We start from the raw sequence: 23,397 nt of genomic DNA, 5'->3' as shown, positions 1-23,397 counted from the left end.
TATTTAATGTCTATTTTGATTTAAATATTTATAGTTGTATGATGTACGAAACTAACGAAAAAATTTTTTGAACTCGTTTAATCACGCCCTGCAATCTATAGTAAAATCGGAAACCAGAAAATAACTACAGGACTAGAAGAAAATTGTAGAACATACACTTCAAAGGATTTCATGATTTGTGCTCAATGTAACTAAGTTTGCAATCGGAATGTCTGTTTTTTCCGAGTAAAATTTTTCATAAATGACTAATTTACGAGAAGTGACAATCCCAAAATAACATATCATATGAGAAATAGCCCACGTACGTCTGTTTACTATTTTTCGGGACACTGACCTCTCGTAAGTTAGTCACTTATAACAAATCGAACTTGCAACAAAATTATTTTAATTTTGTAAATTTTGCAACTGAAGAATTCTTCTACCAATTACAAAGGTTGTAAATATCTTATTTATTTTAAACTTTGTCAATACTTTAGCTGAAATGCCCACACACCGCTTAACGACAAGGGAAAAAAAATCTTTAAAAAAAAGGGAGAGAGAGAGAACAAGATTACAGAAACAAGTTTGATTCAATACATCGTAGGTGTTATTAAAGATTTGCAGTAAAAAAAACCTTTTAAATCACAGAATGTTTACATCAATTTATGCAATTTTTTAATTCAAGTTTCGAAACGTGTGATTTGAGTGATTCGTTCAATGAAGACACCTAATAAATTTCGATTTCCGAAATTTAAGGTAACCATTATTACTAGTACAGATAATTTTACAATTCTTACAAAATATACAATAATTAAAGAAGTAAAGGTTTTAGTGACATTTTTTTGTGAAAATCCTTATTTAAAAAATTATTATTGCACTAAGTAAATATATACAAACTCTTAAATCCATCACTTGAATAGTGTATATAATACTCGAAATAAAAATTTATTAAAAAATGAATGAAAATGTTGTAAATTTGAACTAAGCAATGGTGCTTAAAAATTTTTGACAAACCAAAACCTACTTTCTGCATTTGTTCATAGAAAATTATTCATTTAACTTTATTATTTATTTTTCAGATTCTCATCTTCGCAATTCAAACTAAGTGATCAAAACATCTAATAAAAATAGTTTTTTTGGTTTGAAGATCTTCTCCCCTTGGTCTCTTAAGTATTTGTTTGTTTTACTTGTAGATAAAAACTACGCGTAAAAAGGTCTTAAAATTTGTCTTTGCTAGAAATACAGGTTATTTATTGTTGCTTAAAGAAGTTGTAAGAATTTTTTTTCGAAGGTAATATTTACTTTCATCGTTTTTCTTATGAAATAGTGTTCTAATAAAAAATTCCATCGGACATTCCCTGAAATAAGTCACGATTTACTAATATTTTTAATAAGAAAAGTTTTATTCATAGGGAATTCATTCCGACAGGGCATTAGCCAAAAAATTATGTACATTATATAATCGTCGTTTTTTAGGTACCCAATATTACTAGTTAGCAATCAAGTTTCGAAATATGTGATTTCAGTGATTTATTCAATAAAAATAACCAAAAAATTTCGTTTTGTGAAATTTAAGGTAACTACTATCACTAGTACAGATAATTTTATACTAATTTACTAATTTTATACCTTACAAAACATAAAAGATTTGGAATCAAAAATTAATGCATCTTATTTAGTTAGTTTATCTATCCTTTGTTTTTATAATTGTACGGTGTGCAAACAGTATAAAAATTATGTGTTAACAGCGTAAAAAATTCCAAGCACATTTAAACAAAAAGTGTCAAAACTACTTCTACAAGAAGTTTAAAATTCAAGACGATTGGTTATTTACATACTCAGTAAATATTCGAACTGAATAGAAAAGCTTGCAGTTTTTAAATTTTATTAAAAAAAGCTTTTTATAATAATTAATGTTAAAAAAAAATGAGCGTTATATTAGGAATGAAATTACCTCATATGAAAAACCAAATATTGTTTCCCAAAAAAAAATTTTTTTTTTTTCAAATAACAATATTAGGAAGAAGGAACAACGAAAGCAAAAACGTTTATTCGTAAAAGAATCAATATGAATGTCAAAATGATTACTGAAATTGTGTCAAATTTCTCCGATGATAATAATAAGAATAACAATAATAATATCGGTACGTGCACGAGCGCCTTCGTTTGTCGGTCATTTTTATGAGGACAAACACGATAACGCGTCGAACGAGAAACATTAACACCTTATCGCATCAATTATGTGGCATTTTATTTCCTATAATCAGGTGACGGCTCGCGGCGCTACTCGAACTTTTTTTTTTTTTTTTTTTTTTTTTTTTTTTTTTTTTTTTTCTAATCAGGAAAAGCCCGACTATCGCGCTGACAAAGTATTCGAAAGCTGAGGTCGTTAAACTCGTCGTATTTGTCACGCTCGTAATCTTCCTGTATCGAAAGAGATGATCAGCAAACGATTGTACTGGTGTGATGAAAAATATTTGATCACGCCTGGATGGTATATAAATGATGTAGGTACATTCGATTCGGTCGCGACACCTAATTAGGCACAAACACTTGGGCGGCCGTTGGAGGGGGGAGGAAATTGTATGATAAAAGTCCTTTTAAATCGGTGTATAATGACAAGGTACGTGTACCACTTTTCGGGTCCCACAGGCGCTACTCGTACACTCCGATTTGATAGCTCCGATGTCTGCTCCCATACATAAACAAGTTAATCGCTTATCGAAAAAGTGTATATGTGTGTGTGTGTGTGTGTAAAATACTTTTCTTCGCATCAGAGCGCTTCTGCGTCACTGGATTGATGAGCGATAAGATCGCGTTTCCTGGTAAGCGACATTTAAATTGTTCATGACGAGCGCTCGAAAAGATAAGAAAAAAAAAAAAAAAAAAAAAAAAAAAAAAAAAAAAAGAGTTAAATAGAAGCCACGTACGGTTCAATAACACTCGGCCTTGAAAACTTGCTCAACGACTATTACAGTATTATGTTGAATTTGACGTGTACGACTGTGTCATGACTTTTTTTTTTTTTTTCTTTTTCTTTTCGGTGTCATTATATACAAGTTCAAAGTAGACGTGCCTACGGCATAATTATACAATGAGATGAATAAGTAATTAGTTTCCTGTAACACACATCGACTCTTACGAATTTAAAACCAAAGGGATTCGTCATGCGTCCGGTGTGTTTTTTATTGTTGTAACCCACATGTATTTTTGAAAGAGTTTTTTTTTTCCACAAAAATAGCAAAACATACGTAAGTGTATTTTAAATGCAAGGGAGTTATGTAGAACAAGAAAGTAAGAGTCACCGGGTGGTTACGTAATCCGCGAGTGGTCAGAAAACCTTGTCAAAATCGCACAAGGCATTCGCATATGAGGACAAAAATGATGGTCCACACGAGTTTGGCGAAACCAAACTATTAATAAATGACAAAAAACAAGTTGAAGGGTAATGGATTTTCGAAACATTTTTTTTTTCCATGTAAGCAACTGCATTTTTATAATTATTCATTGTCCTCTGTATTTTCTCGGATGGCTATTGCGTATATATATATATATAGGGATCGCAAATGATTCGCAATGACTGCAAAATTATATTTGAATGACGACCGCGGTATTCGCGGTAATTTACAAAGGGTGTTTTCCGCAATCGTCACCAGCAAGTATATTTGAAGGTTGCGCTCTACGCTACCATCAGGTCAGTAAGTCAACTATACCTTGAATTAACTAACGCTCTGTTCCGTAATCTGGCCAGTTAAAATAGCAGACGACAGTCAACAGCGATTAAATCTTCACTTTTTTCTTGACTTTCACGTCGTTTGCTGTTTTAACTGGCCAGATTACGAAAAATAGCCCCAGTTTAATTCAAGGTAGTTGACTAACTGACCTGACAGTAACGTAGAGTACAAATTTAAATTACTTGGTGGTGACGATTGCGGCAAACACCCCAAGCGACGTTACCACCACGACCTACGTAACTTTACAGCCTCTGATTTTATCATTCTGGTAAAGAGAGCACGGTGTAAGATGTACGTGAATTTATGTGTAGTAATTAAAGAAATTACTACTAAGTAATGCCATATGGTCGATTTTATTAAACCATATGAATATCTCTATTTTTAGAGGTCGACTTTTGAGTAAAAAATAGATTGTAAACTTGCCGCAAACAGCACAAACTACGTCAACTTTTTATTATCTATCTGTAAGATTAGTTGCGGCTGGTTTGTAATTATCAAAGTGACTTTGCTGTAAATAGCAATAGTTATTTGGATCAGCGCCATCTAGCGGTCTTTATTTTTTGGCCAAAAGTGGCTCCTAAAATTCTCAATCAGAGCATTCAGGATTAGAGCCATTTAGTCAATTATAAACCAGCCGCAACTCATGTTGAAGCTATAAAATGAAAAAATAACAATACATGTGTTTTTGGCGGCAAGTTAACAATCTATTTTCTACCAAAATTAGACCTCCTATGTATTTATACTTTTAAAGATAAATTTTTCAGTAAAAAATAGATTTTTAACTTGCCGCCAAAAACACATATATCGTTATTTTTTTATTTAATAGCTTCATCATGAGTTGCGGCTGGTTTATAAGTAATTAAATGGCTCTAGGGCTAAGCTGCCTAAAGCTCTCCTTCAGAATTTCAGAAGCAATTTTTGGCCAAAAAAATCACTACCGCTAGATGGCGCTGATCCAAAATAATTATTACTTCTTATATTAGAGCCGTTTAATCAATTATAAACCAGCCGCAACGAATCTTATAGATAGATAATAAAAAGTTAACATTTTTTGTGCTACTTGCGGCAAGTTTACAATATGTCTTTTACCTGTAAATAGACCCTGAAAAGTATAAATATTCCACTTATCTTATACGGCTCATAAAATCTACCATATTTACAAAATTAAAATACTTTAGACCTTTAATCATTAACTCGCGGAAGCACTGCCCTTTAACTTTCTAGTTTAAATAAACAGCTAACTTATATAATATGTACATACCAAGATTTGTGTTACAGAAATCTTGAACAATGATTAAATAGATACGTAAAGTAATAAGTCCAAAAGAGACAACTAAAGAAAAAAAGTTTAAAAAAGAAGTTCAGTTGCACAGGAAGAGTCTCCTAAAAATGGAGCATTGGATCTCACTTAATTTAGATTGCTTTACAATTTATCTTTTACCTAAAAATCGACCTCCAAAACTATCAATATTCTACTTATCTTATATGGCTCATAAAATCGACAATATTTATAAAATTACAATACTCTTGACCTTTTACCATTAACTAATGAAAGAACAGCCCTTTAACTTTATAGTTCCAATAAACAGTTAACTTATATAATATGTACATAACAAAATTTGTGTTACAGAAATCGTAAATCACGATCAAATATACACGTAAATTAATCAGTCGAAAAGAGACAACTGAAGAAAAAAGGTCTTAAAAAGAAGCAGCCACACGAAGAGTCTCCTAGGAATGGAGCATCGGATCTCACTAATTGAAAAATACATTTATTACAGAGATGTAAATTTTAAGTGTTATAAGTAAACAAAGAACCCAACCTTCTGTGATTAAGTGAGATCCAATGCTCCATTCTTGTATGAGACTTTTCGTGTGACTGTGCTTCTTTTTCAGGCCTTTTTTCTTCGGTTGTCTCTTTAATGGACTGATTAATTTGTGCTTACATGAGTTAATGGTAAAAAGCCAAGAGTATTGTAATTTTGTAAATATTGTCGATTTTATGAGCCATATAAGATATGTAGAATATTGATGTAGAAACTTGCCGCATGTAGCATTAAAAATGTTAACTATTTATTGTCTATTTATAAGAGTATTTGCGGCTGGTTTATAATTGATTAAACGGCTCTAATATAAGAAGTAATAATTATTTTGGATCAGCGCCATCTAGCGGTAGTGATTTTTTTGGCCAAAAATTGCTTCTGAAATTCTGAAGGAGAGCTTTAGGCAGCTTAGCCCTAGAGCCATTTAATTACTTATAAACCAGCCGCAACTCATGATGAAGCTATAAAATAAAAAAATAACGATACATGTGTTTTTGGCGGCAAGTTAACAATCTATTTTTTACTGAAAAATTTATCTTTAAAAGTATAAATACATAGGAGGTCTAATTTTGGTAGAAAATAGATTGTTAACTTGCCGCCAAAAACACATGTATCGTTATTTTTTTATTTTATAGCTTCATCATGAGTTGCGGCTGGTTTATAAGTAATTAAATGGCTCTAGGGCTAAGCTGCCTAAAGCTCTCCTTCAGAATTTCAGAAGCAATTTTTGGCCAAAAAAATCACTACCGCTAGATGGCGCTGATCCAAAATAATTATTACTTCTTATATTAGAGCCGTTTAATCAATTATAAACCAGCCGCAAATACTCTTATAAATAGACGATAAATAGTTAACATTATTAATGCTACATGCGGCAAGTTTCTACATCAATATTCTACATATCTTATATGGCTCATAAAATCGACAATATTTACAAAATTACAATACTCTTGGCTTTTTACCATTAACTCATGTAAGCACAAATTAATCAGTCCATTAAAGAGACAACCGAATAAAAAAGGCCTGAAAAAGAAGCACAGTCACACGAAAAGTCTCATACAAGAATGGAGCATTGGATCTCACTTGATCACAGAAGGTTGGGTTCTTTGTTTACTTATAACACTTAAAATTTACATCTCTGTAATAAATGTATTTTTCAATTAGTGATATCCCATGCTCCATTCCTAGGAGACTCTTCGTGTGGCTGCTTCTTTTTAAGACCTTTTTTCTTCAGTTGTCTCTTTTCGACTGATTAATTTACGTGTATATTTGATCGTGATTTACGATTTCTGTAACACAAATTTTGTTATGTACATATTATATAAGTTAACTGTTTATTGGAACTATAAAGTTAAAGGGCTGTTCTTTCATTAGTTAATGGTAAAAGGTCAAGAGTATTGTAATTTTATAAATATTGTCGATTTTATGAGCCATATAAGATAAGTAGAATATTGATAGTTTTGGAGGTCGATTTTTAGGTAAAAGATAAATTGTAAAGCAATCTAAATTAAGTGAGATCCAATGCTCCATTTTTAGGAGACTCTTCCTGTGCAACTGAACTTCTTTTTTAAACTTTTTTTCTTTAGTTGTCTCTTTTGGACTTATTACTTTACGTATCTATTTAATCATTGTTCAAGATTTCTGTAACACAAATCTTGGTATGTACATATTATATAAGTTAGCTGTTTATTTAAACTAGAAAGTTAAAGGGCAGTGCTTCCGCGAGTTAATGATTAAAGGTCTAAAGTATTTTAATTTTGTAAATATGGTAGATTTTATGAGCCGTATAAGATAAGTGGAATATTTATACTTTTCAGGGTCTATTTACAGGTAAAAGACATATTGTAAACTTGCCGCAAGTAGCACAAAAAATGTTAACTTTTTATTATCTATCTATAAGATTCGTTGCGGCTGGTTTATAATTGATTAAACGGCTCTAATATAAGAAGTAATAATTATTTTGGATCAGCGCCATCTAGCGGTAGTGATTTTTTTGGCCAAAAATTGCTTCTGAAATTCTGAAGGAGAGCTTTAGGCAGCTTAGCCCTAGAGCCATTTAATTACTTATAAACCAGCCGCAACTCATGATGAAGCTATAAAATGAAAAAATAACAATACATGTGTTTTTGGCGGCAAGTTAACAATCTATTTTCTACCAAAATTAGACCTCCTATGTATTTATACTTTTAAAGATAAATTTTTCAGTAAAAAATAGATTGTTAACTTGCCGCCAAAAACACATGTATCGTTATTTTTTTATTTTATAGCTTCATCATGAGTTGCGGCTGGTTTATAAGTAATTAAATGGCTCTAGGGCTAAGCTGCCTAAAGCTCTCCTTCAGAATTTCAGAAGCAATTTTTGGCCAAAAAAATCACTACCGCTAGATGGCGCTGATCCAAAATAATTATTACTTCTTATATTAGAGCCGTTTAATCAATTATAAACCAGCCGCAAATACTCTTATAAATAGACAATAAATAGTTAACATTTTTAATGCTACATGCGGCAAGTTTCTACATCAATATTCTACATATCTTATATGGCTCATAAAATCGACAATATTTACAAAATTACAATACTCTTGGCTTTTTACCATTAACTCATGTAAGCACAAATTAATCAGTCCATTAAAGAGACAACCGAAGAAAAAAGGCCTGAAAAAGAAGCACAGTCACACGAAAAGTCTCATACAAGAATGGAGCATTGGATCTCACTTAATCACAGAAGGTTGGGTTCTTTGTTTACTTATAACACTTAAAATTTACATCTCTGTAATAAATGTATTTTTCAATTAGTGAGATCCGATGCTCCATTCCTAGGAGACTCTTCGTGTGGCTGCTTCTTTTTAAGACCTTTTTTCTTCAGTTGTCTCTTTTCGACTGATTAATTTACGTGTATATTTGATCGTGATTTACGATTTCTGTAACACAAATTTTGTTATGTACATATTATATAAGTTAACTGTTTATTGGAACTATAAAGTTAAAGGGCTGTTCTTTCATTAGTTAATGGTAAAAGGTCAAGAGTATTGTAATTTTATAAATATTGTCGATTTTATGAGCCATATAAGATAAGTAGAATATTGATAGTTTTGGAGGTCGATTTTTAGGTAAAAGATAAATTGTAAAGCAATCTAAATTAAGTGAGATCCAATGCTCCATTTTTAGGAGACTCTTCCTGTGCAACTGAACTTCTTTTTTAAACTTTTTTTCTTTAGTTGTCTCTTTTGGACTTATTACTTTACGTATCTATTTAATCATTGTTCAAGATTTCTGTAACACAAATCTTGGTATGTACATATTATATAAGTTAGCTGTTTATTTAAACTAGAAAGTTAAAGGGCAGTGCTTCCGCGAGTTAATGATTAAAGGTCTAAAGTATTTTAATTTTGTAAATATGGTAGATTTTATGAGCCGTATAAGATAAGTGGAATATTTATACTTTTCAGGGTCTATTTACAGGTAAAAGACATATTGTAAACTTGCCGCAAGTAGCACAAAAAATGTTAACTTTTTATTATCTATCTATAAGATTCGTTGCGGCTGGTTTATAATTGATTAAACGGCTCTAATATAAGAAGTAATAATTATTTTGGATCAGCGCCATCTAGCGGTAGTGATTTTTTTGGCCAAAAATTGCTTCTGAAATTCTGAAGGAGAGCTTTAGGCAGCTTAGCCCTAGAGCCATTTAATTACTTATAAACCAGCCGCAACTCATGATGAAGCTATTAAATAAAAAAATAACGATATATGTGTTTTTGGCGGCAAGTTAAAAATCTATTTTTTACTGAAAAATTTATCTTTAAAAGTATAAATACATAGGAGGTCTAATTTTGGTAGAAAATAGATTGTTAACTTGCCGCCAAAAACACATGTATTGTTATTTTTTCATTTTATAGCTTCAACATGAGTTGCGGCTGGTTTATAATTGACTAAATGGCTCTAATCCTGAATGCTCTGATTGAGAATTTTAGGAGCCACTTTTGGCCAAAAAATAAAGACCGCTAGATGGCGCTGATCCAAATAACTATTGCTATTTACAGCAAAGTCACTTTGATAATTACAAACCAGCCGCAACTAATCTTACAGATAGATAATAAAAAGTTGACGTAGTTTGTGCTGTTTGCGGCAAGTTTACAATCTATTTTTTACTCAAAAGTCGACCTCTAAAAATAGAGATATTCATATGGTTTAATAAAATCGACCATATGGCATTACTTAGTAGTAATTTCTTTAATTACTACACATAAATTCACGTACATCTTACACCGTGCTCTCTTTACCAGAATGATAAAATCAGAGGCTGTAAAGTTACGTAGGTCGTGGTGGTAACGTCGCTTGGGGTGTTTGCCGCAATCGTCACCACCAAGTAATTTAAATTTGTACTCTACGTTACTGTCAGGTCAGTTAGTCAACTACCTTGAATTAAACTGGGGCTATTTTTCGTAATCTGGCCAGTTAAAACAGCAAACGACGTGAAAGTCAAGAAAAAAGTGAAGATTTAATCGCTGTTGACTGTCGTCTGCTATTTTAACTGGCCAGATTACGGAACAGAGCGTTAGTTAATTCAAGGTATAGTTGACTTACTGACCTGATGGTAGCGTAGAGCGCAACCTTCAACTATACTTGCTGGTGACGATTGCGGAAAACACCCCAAGTGTGAATGGTTTGTAGAGATCTACTTTATCATTGTGATCGTCTTATCGATAGTCGGTAAGAACTTCTGAGGCAAAAAATTTTCTAACCTACTGTTGCTAATAATTTTAGATGGAAATTATTGATATATATATATATATATATATTTATATACACATCAATAAAAAAATTTTCAATGAACTTGTGTATGTAGGTACAAATCTTTAAAAAATTAACTACTCATTATGAACTTTCCTTCGTTGCATGTAAAATGTATAAAAAAAACTTATATAGACATTGCAAAATTACTCAATGAGCTAAAAATACTTTCGATTAAGGGATAAGGTTTCAAATAAAAAATTTTTTTATCATTGTTCAGATGTTTAATGAACTGTTATTTTCAACTATACAAAAATAATAATAAAATAATACAGTTATTCGTACAAGTAAGGATTTTTCAATCTGTACTATTTACATGCTGTGACTGAAGAGTTGCATATACTATACTGTTTGTACTAAGTATTTCTTGGTACTCTAATTGACCTTGAACTGTTTTCTGAATAAAATACGCTTCTGATTACTGTTTGCTCGTTTTATTACATTTGTTTGATTACAAAAGCTCAAATCGACTTTTTTTGCAACAATTATAAAGACAAATTATTGACTTTATAGAAATATCATTCGTACAATAAAGTGTTGAAATCAACTAAAAAAATAAGCACTTATACCAGTTTTTAAAATACATTATCAGAACTTGATCCAACATTTGCAACAGATTTTCACACAATAATAAGGAATGTCAAAAACTAGCAGAGTTCTCTCTTTGCTAACAAAATAAAAAAAAAAAAAAAACGTAAAAAAGCCACATTATACTTGACTAAAAATCTAAAAACAATAATTACTGCTGCATTACTTGTGTACTTTCTTTAAAATTTATACAAACAGAATACAATTGGTGTCATAAATTACCAGCCTATTTTCGTCAAAACTTGCTCTACAGCTTTAAATACTGCTCCTGGTGATTTTTCACCATTAAAGGTATATACAAGTCCTAACTTTTTGTAATGATCAACAATAGGCATTGTATCATTGATATAGGTATGATGCCTCTTCTTCAATGATTCCAAATTGTCATCACTCCGTCCACTGGTGGCACCTCTTCCAAGGCAACGCTTCGTACATACTTCTTCACTTACATCAAAGAAAAGTACTCCTTTCAAGTCAACTTTCTCTGCCATATCCTATAATGAAAAAAATTAAATATCATTTTACGTGATACATTTAATAACTCATTGACTAAATGAAACACCTTTTTTTTGCCTGATGGACAAGTGTTAAGTGAAACGCAAAAACTAAGGAAAGTTATTCTTTACTCGTGACAACTTTGCTTAAAGATAAGGATATCTTATTTACTAATACATATCCATGTACTTGCTATACTCGGCAAACAGCTTGACAAACAGGAGAATTCATACGAGGTATTTGAAAACACGGTTTTTCAATAACAAATAATATTACAAGTACAAAAAATTAAAAACTATTATTAAATAGCCATACGTGGCACGATTAATCGGCAAATAATCCAAAAAAAACGCACCTGAATGCTTACGCCAAATTAATTCCAAGTTTTTTTAACATATGGATCCGTATAATCTCACGCTAATTAGGAGTCAACGCAACACCAGCTCACCTGAGTCCATCCCTTTAAATTGTCCTGATTCCTAGGAAAGCCGTCGATGAGGTACTTGTTGTGGGATACCTCCGAGTTCTGCATAGCCCGATCCAGCAGGCTACAGGTGATTTCGACGGGCACAATCGTGCCGTTTCTTATGTGACTCTCGATGAGCTCCCCGAATTCGGAGCCGGGCTTGGCGCGTTCCTCGCGCAGCAGATCACCAGCCGAGAGATGCACGTAGCCGTATTTCTTGACGATTTTGCCGCAAACGGTACCCTTGCCGGCTCCAGGGCCACCGAGCACGAACAACACTTCGGGCTTCCTCGTCATCGTGGACATCGCGGCTACGAGCGTCCGCGAAGCCCAGCTCAGCATAAACTGCCTAATTATACTGCAACGTGTGTGCGACGAGACTTGGGAGCGACACACGTGATATTTAATATATCTATACACTGCACTATACAATATACACTTGTTTTGTACTTGTTTACTTGTTTTGTACATACATAGTATGTTCATAAGACGTATTGAAAACACAAATGCACATTCACTTATCAACACTGCTGGGTATAATAGTGTATGCACATGTAAATAAGTATTATCTCTGGGCGTGGGTGAGTCCGTATTTTTCTGAGGATTACTCTTAATAACACTGTTCCGGCTTCGGCTTATTGATTTTACATCTCTGATGTGTGAGAGATCTCTTGAGAGCAAAGTACAACTATACGTCTAAACCCAAACGTGACTTCCGACTTTTGACTTGAATGTCGAATGTCGACTGATTCACTGCCGTGCTCTACGCATATTAATATTTCTTTTATGTATATATTTATGTACTTTAAATGTTATCGTAAATGTAAGGAATGCACTTTTTTGTTGAGATTTTCAGAGCAACAAGCAACGACCAACGAGGGAGCAAATTTATATACCCTCCTCTCTGTGTGTGTGTGTGTGTGTGTGTGTGTGTGTGTCCATCTGTCGTCTGCTCTAGTCTGCTACTACTCGATCTTTTTTTTTCAGGCCTCACGTGACCAAAATAACCATCAATAATCATATTCTACTTCATACATATACGTGTATTTCACAAATTCAATTTTTGATGAAACATGGATCATTACAGTGCTCAATTGATGGAAGATGTAGTTCTCGAGCCTAAAGCAAACGCAGTGTCAAATTTGTAAGTTTGTTGCTTAATTTTTCAATCCAATCTAATATTATAGTTGTTCATTTTATAGGTTAACTCATTGACAGAAAATTTTTTTTATTTTTACAAGTCTTGAGTACCTTATATTAGAGTAAAATTGTACACTTGATGAGTCCACAGTCATTTTAACAATTGAATATACTCGTTGAAACAAGTGTCTTTATTTTTATTTTAAAATCCAAATATTTCATTGATGTGCTGAAAATTTGTCATTGCACATCTGGGGAAGTTTCTGAAGTGCACATTTTTAATACTACGATTTAATGCAGGTTTAACAATCTAAACTCATTGTTTTATAAATGTTATAGAAGAAAGTCAAATCCAAAAAATACAAATGCATCGAGTTCAAAACTGAAACCTGAAAAACAGTACAAAGGACTAAAGGTTGAGATGCAAACCCTGAGGATGTCCCCAGAGTCAGAGAAAATGCTTTACGAAGTTTTAAGAAGTGTTTTCGGACCAGTACGTAATCATTAACGTTAACAAATGCATTTTTTTTTTTTTTTTTTTTTTTTTTTTCATCAATATCTTTCACTATCTATTTATTTTTTAGAATTACAAACTAGCAGATATTTCTGAATTTGAAAATAAAAATTCGAATTTAGGCAAACAGTATTGGCTGCAGAGAGGTAATTTAGTAATCAAAGGATTCACTGACTATTCATCAAGAGACAACACTGTCAAGTCTCAGGAACAAATAATAGAGACATTTGCCACCTCAAAATTAGAAAGTTATAAGTATGTCAATTGTCATTAAGAAAACGTTACATTAAATTTATTAGACTTCCAGTAAAACATGAAATGCAAATACAAACTCTGATTGACAGTTTCCATCCATCTCATTGTGCTGAAGCATTATCACATACACAAGGTCACTTGGGTAAAGCTCTAGAAGTACTTTTTTGTAAATATTATGGCATTGAGAATCTTCCGAAAAAAGATTTTATTGAAGGAGTTGATGATAATGATTTGCGCGAAAAAAGAAATGATGAAAAAGAAGCTTTAGAATCTATTTACAGTGACGTATTTACGGAAAAAATTAAAAATCAAGTATGGGAATTTCAAGTAAAGTTAAATTATCTCGTTGAGACTGATGATGAAAAAGTAGTAAAGACAAAACCAAAGTTGCAATTAAATGATATATGTAGGCTGTATTTGGCAGGCAATTGTAGGTATGGGATAAAGTGTAAATTTCGTCATCAGAAGCCAAAGCTAGAAGAACTTCCAAAACCAAAGAGGGACCCCTATTTTACTTTAGAAGTAAGATTTTCAGAAGGTAATTGAGTTATTTTCGTAACCATGAAATACAGTTATGAAAAAAAAAAAAAATTTACTAAAATGAAATTCCATGTCAGGTTGCAAATATCCGTATGAACCTCCTTATTTTTTCTTCTACAAAAATGATGGTATGTATTCACCAATAAACTGTCTCAGAATTGGGAGGAGATTGTACAATGAGGCATTAGATCTTTGCAATGACGGCACACCAATAATATTTTCCATCATTTCTCTGTTGGAAACTGGAAGTGAAATCGAGGCTTACTTGAAAGAAAATAAAGAACAGTTTTTAGATCAGGATGAACCCTTATTTTCAAAGTCCATTGTTTCAGAAGATATTGGTCCCTTGCATTACACGAAAGGCAATACAATCAAAAATAATCGTAATGGATACACGGCAGAGGATGTCGTTATACAAAATCAGGAGATAAAAAAAAACTTCATGGACAAGCAGCACAGCTCTCAATACTTGAAAATGAAAGAAGATAGAAAAAAATTGCCTGCCTGGTCAAAAATGGATGAATTATTAAAGACTATTCATCAAAATCAGATCACAATTGTATCTGGCGAAACTGGTTGTGGTAAAAGTACACAGGTATTAAAATTGAGCTCGTTTTTATTGTAGTGATGATAATGATGATAATAATGATGATGGTTTTTAGGTTCCGCAATTTATATTAGATGATTGGATCGTTAATATGACTGAAGAAGATAGAAAACATGTCAACGTAGTATGTACTCAGCCACGACGGATAAGTGCAGTTGGAGTTGCCAAACGCGTAGCTGCAGAAAGAATCGAAAAAATCGGAGAGACCGTTGGGTACCAAATAAGATTAGAGAATAAAGTTTCCAGTAAAACAAGGCTCACCTTTTGTACAACTGGTATTTTGTTGCAAAGGATGTCTAGTGATTCAGAGTTAAAGTCTGTCACGCATATTATTGTTGACGAAGTGCATGAAAGAAGTGCAGAAAGGTACGTTAATATGATGTTGATTAAATGCCAGCACATAAATTTTTCTAAAAGTGAATGAATTTTTACAGTGATTTTCTGCTTATGCTGATAAAAAAATTGATTCGTAAGAGGCGAAATTTAAAAGTAATTCTCATGAGTGCGACATTAAAATCGGACGTGTTTTCCGCCTATTTTGGAAAAATACCATTATTAGATATTCCAGGGAGGACTTTCCCGGTACAGCAATTATTTTTGGAGGACATATTAGAAAAATCAAAGTTTGTTGTCGAAGAAAACTCAAAATATACGAGAAAATTTAAAGGGGGCTGGGATAATTTAAACCTCAACCTTGACTTGGCTGACGTCGCAAGCTTAGCACAAGTGCCTCCAACAAATACAATTATGGATGAAAATTTGACCCTGCCACAAATAATTGCTCGGTACTCAACATACTCAAAGCTGTCTCAAAAGTATCTATACGTCATAGACCATGAAAAAATCAATTACGATTTGATCGAGAAAGTATTAGAGTGGATTGTGGATGGCGATCACGATTATGCAAGAACTGGATCTATTTTGGTAAAACGGTTCTGCTAATTCATAAATTTGAAACTATTGTCCTATAGCTTTTTGCTAATGAGTTTTTAAATTAGGTGTTTCTACCCGGTATTGCTGAAATAATGACACTAAAAGAAATTCTGAATGACAACAAGCTGCTCTCTCCAAAATCGCTTAAATTCATCATAATACCGCTCCACTCAACTCTCTCGAGCGAGGAACAAAGTTTAGTGTTCAAAAAACCCCCCGTAGGCGTCAGAAAAATCGTACTCAGCACAAACATAGCAGAAACGTCGGTCACGATAGACGATTGTGTTTTCGTCATCGACACTGGAAAAATGAAAGAAACGCGTTTTAATACTGATAAAAATATGGAAAGCTTGGAAACGTGTTGGGTGTCGAGGGCCAACGCAAGACAACGGATGGGTCGTGCTGGTCGTGTTATGCCCGGTGTCTGTATTCACCTTTACACCTCATTTAGGTAATTACTCTTAACATACGTCGGTATGTGTGTCAAACCTTTATAAAAAAGAGAGCACCTTGGTGTCTCACATTCAACATACAACTTCAACGTTTCAATTCATTGTATTTTTTTAGGTATAAGTACAGTTTTTTACTGGAGCCCATTCCTGAGATCCTCAGAGTATCTCTGGATTCAATTTTACTAAGGATAAAAATTTTACACAACAATGAAAACATCGATCTTTTTGAAGTCTTGGGTAACAATTTAGTTTTTAATTTGTTCACTGAAATCCACCGAGCTGTCTACAATTGTTTTTCTTTTTCTGCTAGGAAGAATGATTGAGCCACCAACTACAGAAAGCATAGCAACAGCCATCAAACGACTACAAGATGTTGGCGCGTTGGATCCTGAAATCATGCTAACTCCGCTAGGTCATCACTTGGCCGCTCTACCGATCAACGTTCAAATAGGCAAGCTGATACTTTTCGGTGCCATTTTCTGTTGCTTAGATTCAGCTCTCACCATTGCAGCCTGTTTGTCTCACAAGAGTCCCTTCCTTACGCCTTTTGATAAGAAGCAGGAAGTCTACGCAAAAAAGAAGCAATTTATGGTTGCCCATTCCGATCAGTTGACAACTTTGAGGGCATACAGAGTGCGTATTATATTTTCAAAGATATTTCATAATGAGGCCTTAAGTTCATTTTTATCGTTGTAGAGATGGCTCGAGGTTAGTGAACGTGGCTATCAAGCAGGACTAGCGTTTGCCAACGAGAATTTTCTATCTGTACGAGCCCTGCAAACCATTGCAGACGTTAAACACCAACTCTTGGAACTACTAGTTTCCATTGGTTTTGTTCCTATTAATGTGAAAAAACGACCGATAGGCCAGGACAGAGTACTAGAGATGACAGGTTCTGAACTAAACGTCAACAATGACAATTACAATCTACTGCAAGGCTTGCTTTGCGCTGCCTTATATCCTAATCTAGTAAAAGTACTCACACCCGAAAAGACGTTCCAGATACAGTCAACTGGAGCAATACCACGTCAACCTAAACCTGAAGAATTGAGATTTCAGACAAAAGATGGTGGATTCGTCAATATTCACCCATCCTCCATTAATTTTACTGTAGGGTATTACTCTAGTCCTTATTTGGTTTACCAAGAGAAATTGAAAACAAGCAGAATATTCATCAAGGAGGTGACGATGGTACCCATGCTTGCGCTGGTACTGTTCTCTGGTTACGGTATCGACATTGAACTTCACAACGGGACTTTCATCATTTCGCTCGGAGACGGCTGGATTATGTTTGCAACTGAATCGCTCAGGGTACATCCATTGTCTTTAATTAATTTCATATATTGCATTGATTTAACGTTTATTCTTGATTCTGGATTATTTACAGACTGCTCAACTTCTGCAGCACGTGAGAGTGGAATTAGTCAAATTACTGAAACAGAAGATGGAAGATCCTCTACTGAACCTCGTTAATCATCCTAACGGGAGAAAAATCATTCAAACTATTGTTACGATTGTTTCTCTCAATCATTGATATACTTGAGCGTGAATGTTGAACATAATTCGGATAATTTATAGAACAAGTAGCAATTTTTGTAATATAAAATTTAAAATTCTATTAACTTTGTAACGAAGAAAAAAAATCGAGAATATATATTAAATATATTTTTTTAACACTTAATTATCTGTATTTAAATTTCTAATGATTGCAATCTTCTTTTTCTCCAACAAACCAACAATTTTAAGTTTCTGCTCTCCCACCGTCCACCACCGAGCGCGAAGCGCATCATCTTTGCGCATGTTGTCTGCTGGCGCTGACGGCGCTGTGGGCTGTGCACATATGGGCCATGGGGCGCGCCGAGCTTTGGAGCAAAAAAAAAATAAAATATAGATGTTAGATGTCGTTTATTTTGTTAAATGTTTTGTATCAATCAGCAAAAATAATTTTACTACAACTAGTTAACTCGTAGATGCCATATTTGAGAATTTTCTTGCCTCTTCAAGAAATAAATTACAAGTATTATGACAACGAAGGAGTTGGGATTTTGGATCGATTCAAACGTTTCTGTAAGCTTTATCGGTTTATGTAATAAGAGGTAAAACATTGCGAATTTCGAGATAGCAATCAATAAAATGATAATATCCTGATGCTAAAAAATCAACGTTGGCGAGTCACATATGTTTCTGTGAACGTCTGATAAATGAGATTTGATATTATTCTTCAAAAATATTACTTGTGATTTGTGATATGATTGTCGCTGCGCTAAGGTAATTACGTTATATCCGTTCTAACCTTGTGTTTTAGATGCATTTTTATTAGAAAAACAAGGATTTTTTAAATTTTATCGAGCGTTGCATTTTAATTCCGACACTAATAATTTAATGGATTGATTTGTGCGTTATTTGCAGGTAAAATATGATTCCCATGAGAGGATGTTGGCAAATAAAGTGTATTGCACGAATTACAAAGTCACTCAATCACAGTTTAAGAAGTTGTGGAAAAGATGATGCCTACACTTACAATAAAATACATACATCTTCTGTTTATAACATCATAAGCCGCCAGGATCATAAAAATGAGCAATGGAAATCAAAGCATCGACAAAAAGAATTATTACTGGTAGATTTTCACAGAAAAACAGGTGTGTTTTATCAAGTAAATAAAAATTCTAGTATAGCAGCAAAAATCGTTGAAAATTCTCCTTCCAAGGTCAAGCCATACATGAGACTTATGAGAATAGATAGGCCCATTGGTCAGTATTTCTGATAAATTTATATTTTTATTTTTATCACGGACAATATTTTGGGATGTTATTTTCTGTTGTATAAGGGTCTTGGTTGTTGTTTTGGCCATGTGGCTGGAGCATAGCCATGGCTGCTCCTGCTGGAGCACTTCCAGATCTCGGTATGCTGGCACTTTTTGGGATTGGAGCTTTCATAATGAGAGGAGCTGGCTGCACAATTAATGACATGTGGGATAAGGACATTGATGGAAAAGTGTGTAAATATTATTTTATTCTATCTTAGGATTAATAAAAATTTTAACTTTAAGTTTTTTGTGTAAATTTATTATGGTTTTAATGATAATATAATTATGCAAAGGTATCAAGAACAAGGGATAGGCCTTTAGTAACAGGAGAAATTACAGAGAAGCAAGCATTAGCTTTTCTTGGTGGTCAGTTGAGTCTAGGACTTTTAGTTCTCTTACAGCTCAACTGGTATAGCATATTTCTTGGTGCTAGTTCATTAGGTAGGAATGACTATTTTTTAAAGTAAGTGTGAAAAAGACAATCTCTAAAAATGTTACATATAATTTTGCAGGCTTAGTTATTGTTTATCCGTTAATGAAAAGAATAACTTATTGGCCTCAATTTATTTTGGGAATGACTTTTAACTGGGGAGCTCTGTTAGGTTGGTCTGCAATTCAGGGTTCTTGTGATTGGTCCGTTTGCTTGCCACTTTATGCAGCTGGTATTTGCTGGACCATTTTGTATGACACAATTTATGCACATCAAGTGAGAGAGGATCAATAAAGTTTTATTTACTGTTTTTTTTTATTCTGTAAATCACAAAACTTCTCTTAACAGGACAAAGCTGATGATATTTTACTGGGTATAAAGTCTACTGCACTAAAATTCGGGGATAAGACAAAGCTTTACCTTACAGGCTTCAGCTCTAGCATGATTGCGAGCTTGCTTGTGTCAGGCTTTTGTGCTGGTCAAACTTTACCATATTATTTATCTGTGGGACTTGTTGGTACTCATTTACTTTACCAGGTAATTTATGGTGTATTATTTTTTTAATGTTAAATTAAACTTTTTAAATTGTCGTTCTTAATGTTAATATTCTTACAGCTTGATTCACTGGATATCAATGATCCCAAAAATTGTGCCAAAAATTTCATTTCTAATCACACAGTAGGGATGATACTATTTGCTGGTATAATCTTGGGAACCTTAGTCAAAGAATCGAAAACCAACAAATTATTAGAAGGAGACAAACTAAAATCTATTGAAACAAATAATGTTTTGCCTAAAGTAACTGTTCCTCTATGATAGTCTCTTTTTATTTTCTGTATGTACATACCTTAACTAAAATTTTAAAAGATAAGTGTATAAAATTTTGTCTTTGGTTTGTCAGGATTGTGGTCAGAATGCGATAATGCACAGAAGCCATTGTAAATATATATTTTTAAGATGAAGTCGAATAAATAAACCAAAGCAAATTTCTTTGCGGTGCAAAGTGTAAAATAAAATAAATTCTATGTAATTAAAACGATTTATTATCAAAATGTTGAACATTTTTTTGAAATGAAAAAATTGATGTACTAAAGTTATTTATCTTTTTACATAAACTCACTTAATCCTACAAAAACCTTTTCATGTTAACATGTTCCTTGAAATAAATTTTAGACCAAGTACGCAAGTCTCACTCCATTTCACATACTTGATCCATTTTTACGTCATCTAATTTTTGTTTTTCTTGTTTTTCCATGTTTGTACCTTCAATTTGGGTATTGTCATCATTCTTATTTGATTTTAAATTTAAAAATTCCTCTGTAGCACCACTTTCTTCTTTTTTTTCATTGTCTTGGGATGCATCTGATTTTTTTTCCATGTTTCTCCGACTCAGTGCTTCCTCATATTGCTTTTGATCAAGCAAGTGTTTTTTCAACTGTTCATCATGATATTTCAAATTTGGCAACACAACAGCTATGTAACCACCAGAGTGAGGTGGCTGTTTTAATAATTCTGGATTTTCTAGAAGCTTTTCATTAACTTCTAAGAGTTTCCCATTCATACAGCACCTAATCATGTATACCGATCCATCACTGCAAGTCAAACGGCAAAGATATGAATTTTTTTGCATAGGCTGGGCTCCACGTTTACCTTTGCCAGATACTTTATTTTTCGTCCTATCCAATTTTTCAGTAACTTGATAACTGCAACTTTCGATTGTTAAATTTTTTTGAAAAATGATATGACTTGGTGCTAAAGTAATCATGCAAACGCGATTGCTGTGTATATAAATACAAATGTCGTCACAAGGCTCTTTAACATCAATAGCGTAATAAGGAGTGAGGTAACGTTCAGTAACTGTAGGATAAGTCCCATCCTCATTAAAATCTACTTCATACAACATATCTGAGGCATCCTGTTCTAATGGATAGATGAAGCCTGGCTCGGGAACTTCATGCTCCATACTGTCATCTTCATTATCTGAATCAGCCTTTTTACTACTTGATGCTTTATTATCCGACTTTTTTTCTTCTTCTTTTTGAGCATTCTTGTACTTCTCTTGAGCTCTTTCTAATTTTTCTTGACGATATTTTTGCCGTTCAACTTCAAGATCTGCTTCTAGATATTCTTTGAATTCCTCTAATTTTTGTTCATGAGTGGTTTCAGTTGTTGTTAATCTTTCAATGAAATATAAAAGTCCATCTTTATTGAATTCTATTTCTTCATCAGTATCATCTTCCTCCAAGATTTTACACTCTTTACTCACTTGCTCATCTGTTTCCAATTCTTTGCATCCTATGTTCTCTGAAAAATCTCCTTCTTCTTTGTTTTCATCAAACTTGGGTTTTTTGATGACAGGCTCGTTTTTACTGACTTCTTTGACATTTTCCACTTTCACTTTTGAATCAGCATTATCAACTGCTTCATCAAGTAGAACTTCAGCATCCATTGTTAAGAAATTAATTTTTTACACTAGTTATAAAAAAAAATTTTTTAACTTTGAACCAATTAATGATAACCAATTAGAATTGTTAGTTTGGAAAAATTGTATATTACATACTAAATACTATATACAATTAGCAAAGTTGTTAAGTAAATATTCCCTGTTTCATTTTAGCCAGTCTTTCATTAGCAAGTTGTTGATTTCTTTCTCTCATTTTTTCTCGCTGGAAAAAAAAAAGTTTGAGTTATGTAATGGATCAGGAGTTACGCTTAGTCGGTAAAAAAAAGTTTTAACTAAACAAATAGAAATTACATTTTGTTTTACACAATTTTCGAGTTCTTTGCCGAAATTAGTACACTTGCCTATCCATTTAGCCCAGGGGTTCTGTCATAAATAAGAGAAGTAAATCAGAATTTTAGTCATTTCGTAGGAGTTATGCACTTGAATCACAATCCAAAGTATAATTAGGTATTTTTATTTCATTGTAAAACAATACCTCTTCCAGGCAATCTTGAAATCCAAAATATATATCGTTGCAAACAGAATTATGAAGCGCTAGTTTTTTGTACTGTTTCGTTGTCATATCCTATTTTATTAACAATATACTGTCAAATGCAAAAGTTTTTTTAATTCACCGTATAACCTTTTATTCAAACATGGGATACGATTCTTACGATGACAACACGAAAATACACAAGTCCACAATGTACCTACACATGCGCTTGTTGCTTAAAGGTGTGCCAGCTAGATCCCTACACGTATATATACCTATATAGTCTTGCTATTTGGCGCCATCTAGCGTGCAATTTTTCTCGTCGCTCATAGACCCTACTGACGTTTTTTTTTTGGCCTGCGAAGAAAAGCACAACTCAGATTTTGCCGTTGAAAATGACATGGAGAAATCTGAGTTGTGCTTTTTTATCCACCGACAAACTGGCTATATTCGACGGCCTGGATACCTTACGGACGTTTTTTGGCTTCGGGTATGATCCGGTGATCGGGCTTCGTTGGTGGCGGCGGCCTTTGCTCTTGAAGATCACACCCGAAGCCAAAAAACGTCCGTAGGGTATCCGGGCCGTCGAATATAGCCAGTTTGTTGGCGAACAAAAAAAGCACAACTCAGATTTCTACATGTAATTTTCAACGGCGAAATCTGAGTTGTGCTTTTCTTCGCAGGCCAAAAAAAAACGTCAGTAGGGTCTATGAGCGACGAGAAAAATCGCACGCTAGATGGCGCTGACTAAAATACACATGTGGGCGGGTATCAAGCGCGATTATTTTATACTTATGTATATTTGAGCATATGAAACGCACAATATCATTTACAACAAACGGAGAGAAAAATCATTTATCGTTTAAGTATAAGGGTAAATCTAGGTATGTGACCTAGAGAAT

The 23,397-nt window shown here is 33.3% G+C and overlaps 4 protein-coding genes across 6 annotated transcripts; 2 read left to right on the top strand and 2 right to left on the bottom strand.

Moving 5' to 3' along the window:
• Positions 1-10,748: 10,748 nt before the first annotated feature.
• Dak1 (cytidine/uridine monophosphate kinase Dak1) lies at positions 10,749-12,746 on the bottom strand. The gene is made up of 2 exons (XM_014349346.2): positions 11,862-12,746; positions 10,749-11,412 (listed from the first exon to the last, which is right to left on the bottom strand). The coding sequence occupies exons 1-2, from the start codon at positions 12,363-12,365 to the stop codon at positions 11,137-11,139; spliced, it is 780 nt and encodes a 259-aa protein (XP_014204832.2). The 5' UTR covers positions 12,366-12,746; the 3' UTR covers positions 10,749-11,136.
• A 132-nt stretch (positions 12,747-12,878) lies between these two features.
• LOC106636809 (putative ATP-dependent RNA helicase DHX57) lies at positions 12,879-18,002 on the top strand. The gene is made up of 12 exons (XM_014349331.2): positions 12,879-13,023; positions 13,359-13,512; positions 13,604-13,788; positions 13,878-14,326; positions 14,406-14,923; positions 14,991-15,301; positions 15,370-15,859; positions 15,934-16,319; positions 16,436-16,557; positions 16,631-16,953; positions 17,017-17,631; positions 17,708-18,002. Exons 1-12 carry the CDS (start codon positions 12,953-12,955, stop codon positions 17,852-17,854), a joined length of 3,771 nt encoding a protein of 1,256 aa, XP_014204817.2. The 5' UTR covers positions 12,879-12,952; the 3' UTR covers positions 17,855-18,002.
• Positions 18,003-18,246: 244 nt separating this feature from the next.
• Positions 18,247-20,611, top strand: Coq2 (ubiquinone biosynthesis protein COQ2, mitochondrial). 3 transcript variants are annotated; one of them, XM_089596726.1, is made up of 7 exons: positions 18,247-18,588; positions 18,730-18,962; positions 19,151-19,317; positions 19,423-19,570; positions 19,642-19,835; positions 19,908-20,096; positions 20,175-20,611. In XM_089596726.1, the coding sequence occupies exons 2-7, from the start codon at positions 18,737-18,739 to the stop codon at positions 20,373-20,375; spliced, it is 1,125 nt and encodes a 374-aa protein (XP_089452852.1). In that variant the 5' UTR covers positions 18,247-18,588; positions 18,730-18,736; the 3' UTR covers positions 20,376-20,611. The 3 variants fall into 3 exon arrangements, with proteins under 3 accessions (XP_089452852.1, XP_089452850.1, XP_089452851.1); XM_089596724.1 differs by having other exon boundaries at positions 18,730-19,073; XM_089596725.1 differs by having other exon boundaries at positions 18,358-18,387; positions 18,730-19,073.
• Positions 20,586-22,680, bottom strand: LOC106636804 (uncharacterized). The gene is made up of 4 exons (XM_089596723.1): positions 22,499-22,680; positions 22,315-22,386; positions 22,120-22,225; positions 20,586-22,031 (listed from the first exon to the last, which is right to left on the bottom strand). Exon 4 carries the CDS (start codon positions 22,006-22,008, stop codon positions 20,749-20,751), a length of 1,260 nt encoding a protein of 419 aa, XP_089452849.1. The 5' UTR covers positions 22,009-22,031; positions 22,120-22,225; positions 22,315-22,386; positions 22,499-22,680; the 3' UTR covers positions 20,586-20,748.
• Positions 22,681-23,397: the final 717 nt, after the last annotated feature.

Source organism: Copidosoma floridanum, unplaced genomic scaffold (genome assembly GCF_036245765.1).
Source record: "Copidosoma floridanum isolate Cflo_tuat_1 unplaced genomic scaffold, Cflo_Japanese_pri ptg000030l, whole genome shotgun sequence".
Lineage (NCBI taxonomy): Eukaryota > Metazoa > Arthropoda > Insecta > Hymenoptera > Encyrtidae > Copidosoma > Copidosoma floridanum.
This window is presented reverse-complemented; position numbering and strand designations above follow the sequence as displayed.